Source organism: Lemur catta, chromosome 14, assembly GCF_020740605.2.
Source record: "Lemur catta isolate mLemCat1 chromosome 14, mLemCat1.pri, whole genome shotgun sequence".
Lineage (NCBI taxonomy): Eukaryota > Metazoa > Chordata > Mammalia > Primates > Lemuridae > Lemur > Lemur catta.
The window spans coordinates 47,168,246-47,175,463 of NC_059141.1; the positions used below are offsets into that span (position 1 = coordinate 47,168,246).

The window sequence follows — 7,218 nt, forward strand, 5'->3', positions numbered from 1 at the left end:
TAGAGTATAAGACAAAAAGAAGTGTCAAGGGTTACCCTGATGTTAGAGGCCTGAGGGAACTGGAAGGATGCAGTCAGCAAGAGGAACAGGGAGAGAAGAACAGGTTCGGAAAGATAGATGGTGAGAGATCCGAAGCTCACTTTTGGATGTATCAATTTCAAGGAACTTATCAGGCATTCCAATGATTGTGTTAGGTAGGCAGAGAAGAAGTTCAGGCAGGAGATGTAAGTTCAGGCAGGTCAGCAGCATAGGGAGAGTATGAAAGCCAAGAAACTGAAAGAAGGATAAAAGCAACTCAAGAACAAAACCTGGGAATTCTCAATTTTTAGAGGATTCAGAGATGAGAAGGAAACAGCATGGAAAATTTAGAAGGTGTGGTGAGATAAGAGTGAAACCAAAGGCTAGTATTTTAAAGAAGGAATGACTGACTTGTCAAATGCTCCTCCTTTGTCCAGTGATGTGGAGACTAAAATTTCCCCATTCTATGCAAAGGCCATTAGAGGCCCTGTGAGAGCAGATTCAGTAGAATGGTGGAACAGAGAATGAATGAAAGTGGATTTATGAGGAAATGGAAGAGGAAGAGGAACCGGAGAAATTCTTTTGGTTGGCTACAAAGGGGATCAGTGGAATGCAGTGAAGGTTATCGAGTTGAGAAGAGTTTAATGAAAATGTTAAAAAATGTACAAAAGTAGGCCAGGCACAGTGGCTCATGCCTGTAATCCTAGCACTTTGGGGAGGCCTAGGCAGGAGGATCACTTGTGGCCAGGAGCTCAAGACCAATCTGAATTCCAAGATCAAGAAAGAAAAAAAAAAAAAAAAACCAACTTGAGCAAAAGTGAGACCCTGTCTCTACAAAAAATAGAAAAAATTCTCTGGGTGTGGCAGTGTGCATGTATGGTTCTGGCTACATGAGGGACTGAGGCAGGAGAATGACTTGAGCCCAGGAGTTAAAGGCTACATTAAGTTATGATGATGCCACTGCACTCTAGCCTGGGCAACAGGTCAAGACTCTGTCTCAAATAAATAAAAAGAAAGAGAGAGAAAGAGGGAAGGAAGGGAGGGAAGAAAAATGTTCAACTTGTCTCATCTTTGGTCTATAGAAACCTCTTAAGCTGGCTTCTGAGTTCTTTTGTCACAATCCTAGTTGTCTTTGATAGCTTTCTTTGCTTCTGTAACAAGATGTGCCAGGTTCATCTTAAATAGTTCTGCCCTATATCTAAAATCAGCCATTTCTCTAAGGAGCTACAGAAAAAAATACATCCTGAACTTACACTGATATTCAAACTTAGAATTACAGGATATTCCTTAGCTTCCTTTATTGTTACATTGATAACAGAGGTTGTTTGTTTTTGTCAGATGAGAGAAATGACAGTACAGGCATTTATATAATGCTGGAAAGGATTCAATACAGAGAAATACTAAAGAGGCAAAGTGGGGAGAATTATTATTCCTTCTCCCTTATAGCTCCATTTTACAGATATTTAATTTAGGTTTATTTTATGATTCACACATGTGGTTCTATGTTGCTTATAAAGAGCAACCATATCATTTTCATCTTTTATGTCATTCCCCAATAGGATGCTGGTTAAAATGTGAATCATTTTTGTATGTCATCTTTTGGCTATTTTCTTACAATGTATTTCCTGATACTAATGGCCATAAGTACAATGGCCAACAACCTTCTGTTCCTTTGTAATTCTACCCATCCCTATTTTTAATCTTTCCTTCCTATTATTTTCTTTCTACTGACAACCTCTAGAGACCACCATAGATAGTAGCACAGGTTTCCTGATGTATCATTGCTTGGGTTTTAAGTAATGAGAAGTGTCATGTCTCCAGGTTGTATCATCTGAGAGGACAATTGCAGATCTTTGAAGTTAGTCAATCTTTAGTATTATTATATTATTAGTTATTTTAAAATATGGCTACTTTACTTTTTCTTTTTCTTGGTCCTAAAATTTGCATCACTTAAAATAATGTCCTCCAGATCCATCCATGTTTCTGCAAATGACAAAATTTCCTTCTTTTTCATGGCCAATTTTTTTTTAAGGACAGAGAGAATGTCCCCAAGAAAAATGTTGCCATTTGATAGGAGGTTTGTGTGGATCTTAGTAAATAACTCACATGTGCCAGTATGATAATAATGATCTACCTAATTAGTGAGAAAGAAAGGGAGCTGAAATGCTCTTGCTGTTGAGGGTCACAGAGTTTTATTTTAACTAAAAATTTTTTGTATGACTTCCTTCTGCCTAATAATTGGCTTTGCCAATTATGATGCTTTTGTCCCAGAAATATTTATAAACTATTACTTATTTTTACTTTTTGGAAAATGAAGTCATGCAATGCTTAAAATATATCTAAACATCTCTTTAAATAGTTAAATATTTTTCTGTGTCATAATATTATAAGACCTGCACAATATTCCAATGTATAGTTGTATTTTTTATTTCATAGCCAATTAGGTCATTTCTAATATTTTACTATTTTAAAGAATGAATATCCATTCTTTTGGCTGAATCTTTGTACTTATGATTACATGCCAAGAGAAGAATTCTTTAAGGAAATTTGTTGGGTGAAAAAGCATACCAAACTACATATAATATTTAATTCTGTGTGCATTTGAGTATGATTACCAACAAATAGAACAAAACTGGCCAACATCAATGTTTTATTATTTTCTCTGTACTTCTCTTTATAAAAATATCTTTTAAAGACAACAGCTACCAAAAGAAGTTTGTATTTATCTTCACATTGGGTGTCCTTTTCTCTGTTTAGGGAATAAAACCGAGACGGTGCAACCTGAAATAAAAAGTGAAACGGAACCCCATTTTATCTTTAAAGTTTCAGAAAACACTAAAACCTGTTCCCTGATGTCATCCACTCCTCACCCGGCAAAGGAGGCAAACCTATCTCCAGGTTTCTCCTGCTCCTCGAAGACTGCTCCAGCCACCACAGCTCCATTGAAGAGTGAAGCAACAGCCTCGCAGGGGTTTTCAGAAGGAAGTAGCGTACCCCACTACACAACGCCTTATGGAAGCCACAGCGGTGCCAATGCAACTGCTGGGGAATGCACTGGAATTGCACAGCCTGGTGAAGTGGCTCCTCTTCCCGCCCTATCTACACCTGTGACAGATTCCTTGGTGTATTCTGAGCCTCCCACTGGTCCACCTGAGCAGCTAACTTCTAACCAGCCAAACCAGCAGCCCTCATTCCTCCTCACCCCTCATGAACTTGCTTCCTCTCTGATAGAAGAAGATGAGCAGCATTCTGAAGTAGATGAGCCCCTGTCAGATGAGCCCCTCTCTGATGACCTCCTGTCGCCTGCTGAAGAGAAATTGCCCCACATTGATGAGTATTGGTCAGACAGTGAGCACATCTTCTTGGATGCCAATATTGGCGGGGTGGCAATAGCCCCTGCGCATGGCTCAGTTTTAATTGAGTGTGCCCGGCGGGAGCTTCATGCTACAACTCCTGTTGAGCATCCAAACCGTAATCATCCTACTCGCCTCTCCCTTGTTTTTTACCAGCACAAAAACTTGAATAAGCCCCAACATGGTTTTGAACTGAACAAGATTAAATTTGAGGCTAAAGAAGCTAAGAATAAGAAGATGAAAGCCTCAGAGCAAAAACACCAGGCAGCTAATGAGGTCCCTGAACTGTCCTCTGAAGCAAATGAATTGAACCAAATTCCTTCTCATAAAGCATTAACATTAACCCATGACAATGTCGTCACCGTATCCCCCTACGCTCTCACACATGTTGCAGGGCCCTATAACCATTGGGTCTGAAAGCTTTTCTCCCCTTCTTAATGCCTTTGCTGATGTAGTGTATTTTTACAAGGTGCTTTTGAAAGAAAGTCATGTTGTGGTTTACTATATCTTCATCTCACCCATTTCAAGTCCGAGGTAAAAAAAAAAAAAAATGGGGTGGGTATTCTTAACTGTGACTATATTTTGACAATTGGTAGAAGGTGCACATTTTAAGCAAAAATAAATGTTTTATAGTTTTAAATACATAAAAGAAATGTTTTGGTTAGGTGTTAACCTTGATAGAATCACTCAGTTTGGTGCTTTAAATTAAGTCTGTTTACTATGAAACAAGAGTCATTTTTAGAGGATTTTAACAGGTTCATGTTCTATGATGTAAAATCAAGACAAACAGTGTTAACTCTACACAGCTCCTGGTGCTTAACCACATCGACACAGTTAAAAATAAGCTGAATTATTATTTCATGGTGCCATTGTTCCAACATCTTCCAATCATTGCTAGAAAATCGGCATATTCCTTTGAAATAAATGTATGAAATGTTTTCTCTCTTAAAATATTTCTCCTATATAAAATAACTCATTATTGTTAGTAATGGTTGGAGGCTGTTCATAAATTGTAAATATATATTTTAAAAGCACTTTCTATTTTTAAAAGTAACTTGAAATAATAGAGTATAAGAATCCTATTGTCTATTGTTTGTGCATATTTGCATACAAGAGAAATCATTTATCCTTGCTGTGTAGAGTTCCATCTTGTTAACTGCAGTATGTATTCCAATCATATATATGGTTTGTGTCCTTTCACATTCAAATATGAGCAACTTACAGTATATAAAATAGTTAGCTAATGCAAAAATTGTAAATTACGTCTAAAATTGGAATTAGGAAACGTATCGCCAATATTGATTAATATTTTCTTTGAAACTAAAGGGGGGGGTCTCTTCTGGCTTATTGAGCAACAATGGCCTCAATTTACTTTCATCCCAGCTTTCTCAGTACGACCCATGAAAGGTGTTTACAAAAGGAGATGATGGGACAGAATAGGTTTAAGAAGAATCAAATGCTTCTAATGTTTCAAGGTGACAAAATGTAAAAATTAAGTAGCCAGAACCTTACCCATCCCAAACTGCCTTATTTGTTCTGAAAGTCTGGTATAGAATAAGGAAAAAAATTCCTGTAGAAATCTTTTTAAAACAAATTTCCTATTATCACGTATCCTCGACCCAGACTCCAGTTAAACAGTAGAAATGGCTTTGTCCATTAAGAGCTAATCCATTTGTTTATCTTATTATAGCATATTATGTTTGGAAAAACCGTTACTCATCTTCTCTGATAATTGCCTAAGTTCTAGGTAACAGGAAAATAGACATTCTATTTATTTTAGTCTGCCCATTATTTTTTCCCATTACTTTATTGACTCAATTAAGGTAAAACAAAAAGGATTACCCAAACAACATGTTTAGAACAAGAGAACGTTCAATGAAATACTTGATTCTGTTAAAATGCAGAGGTGCTATAACATTCAAAGTGTCAGATTCCTTGGGAGTATGGAAAACCTAATGGTGCTTCTCCCTTGGAAATGCCATAGGAACCCGACAACCGCTAACACTCACAATTTTGGTGCAAAAGCAAACAGTTCCAGCAAGTTCTCTAAAGAAAAACATGTTGTAACTTATTAATTTTAAAAAATATATATTGTGCAAAGTATCAGTTTCAAGCTTTTGACTAATCCAAGTAAAGGAATATGAAGGGATTGTAAATAACAAAATGTCCATTGATAGACCATCATCTTGTACAAGTAGATTTCTGCTTCTTGAATATGTAAAATAGGGTAATTCATTGACTTGTTTTAGTATTTTGTGTGCCTTAGATTTCCGTTTTAAAACATGTATATTTTTGTGAGCCTAAGGTTTCTTATACATATAAGTATATAAATAAGTGATCGTTTATTGCTTCAGCTACTTCAATAAGATATTTACTAGTATTAGACTATCAGGAATACACCCTTGTGATATGTTTTAGATTTTAGGCCTTAGTGCCCACTAGAAATTATTTCCTCACCAGATTTAATGGATAAAGTTTTATGGCCCTTTATCTATCCACCCATCTGTTCATTCTTCCAGTCTATACTTATTGAATACCTGAAAATTTTGAAGTATCACTTTTGTTTTTCCTTGCATTTTTTATTTGCTCTTTTTGGTTTTGTTTTGTTTTGTTTTTAAAGGCTAGTCAAGTAAAGCAGTGGGAGTGGGGAAGGAATAAAGAAATCTCTGTTTATGATCAATGAGTTGTAAACACCACTGCACTCGTACCAGCCACTTTTGTTTTTCTTTGAATCACCACCTATGATATAGTGAACTTGAATAATTAAAATTCTAAAAGATGCCCTTACAAACATTTTTAAAAGAAATAGCAAATTACCTTCAAAATAATCCGTGGTAATATATCTGCCATAATTCAAATAAATTTGTCTCTAACGCTAAAGAAATGTCTCAATAATCTAAACTTTAAACACCAATGTTAATTTTTGGGACTATTGGGATTTGTCAAACTTGTTGCAGCTTGCCAAAACAAGTATATGAAAATATCTAGTCTCAACTAAAATGTTTCCATTCCTTTGTTGTAATTAACATCCTGAATGGACTGCCTAAACTGATTATCCCTTTGTGGGAACCACATTGGATTCCTACTTTGTTGGACTATATTTCCTAATTTTAACAGTTTACCATCCCATTCTCTGATTTCAAAACAGCTTATGCTTTTTCAATGTTCTGCCACATTGTGATTGTATGCTGGCTACATTGCTTTTAGAATGCTCTTTCTTATTGAAACAAGGAAATAAATTTGTTTGAAATGACAATTTCACTCATAAAACTGGTCATCTAACATTATTTCTTCCCCTCTATTTTGTTTTACTGTGATAATCACCTTCTCTTATATCTCTTGTATAGCATTCAGATTGGGTTTTAAATCTTATGCCTTTGTCCATGGTATGATCATTAAATTCATTGATACATGACCTCCAAGGTAGCCCATCCAATTCATAATATGCTACAAACTTACTGACTATAATAAGAGAATAACTCCTGCCTATTATAGAATCCTACAAAATACCATGCTGCCCCTTGAAATTCTATTTCTAATGACTCTTAGGCCATTGTTGAAATTTTTTTCTTGCATTTGTCAGCTTCACCTACATCTTGTTTCCAATTCATCCACAAAGTACCAAATGTTCCATGTCATAAACATAATTGAAATATATTATTGGAAAGTGAAGCTGTATGCAAATGTATAGCTGTAGGTAAATTATTGCAACATGTTTATCTCTTATATAACTTTCCAACATCTTTGTTATTCAATCTGCATGTGGATAAAATTTTTTTAAATATAGAACATCAACTAGATGAAATCCATAAGAAACTTAAGACATAACCCCAATACATACTTAATT

The 7,218-nt window shown here is 35.6% G+C and overlaps 1 protein-coding gene across 1 annotated transcript in view; it reads left to right on the top strand.

Annotated features, from left to right (window-relative positions):
• The window catches only part of TET1 (tet methylcytosine dioxygenase 1), a 110,322-nt gene extending 104,322 nt beyond the window's left edge, over window positions 1–6,000 (top strand). The window contains exon 12 of the mRNA XM_045569296.1: window positions 2,776–6,000. Within this exon, the coding sequence (XP_045425252.1) occupies window positions 2,776–3,788 (1,013 nt within the window). The 3' untranslated portion in view covers window positions 3,789–6,000. The remainder of the gene's footprint in view (window positions 1–2,775) is intronic.
• Window positions 6,001–7,218: the final 1,218 nt, after the last annotated feature.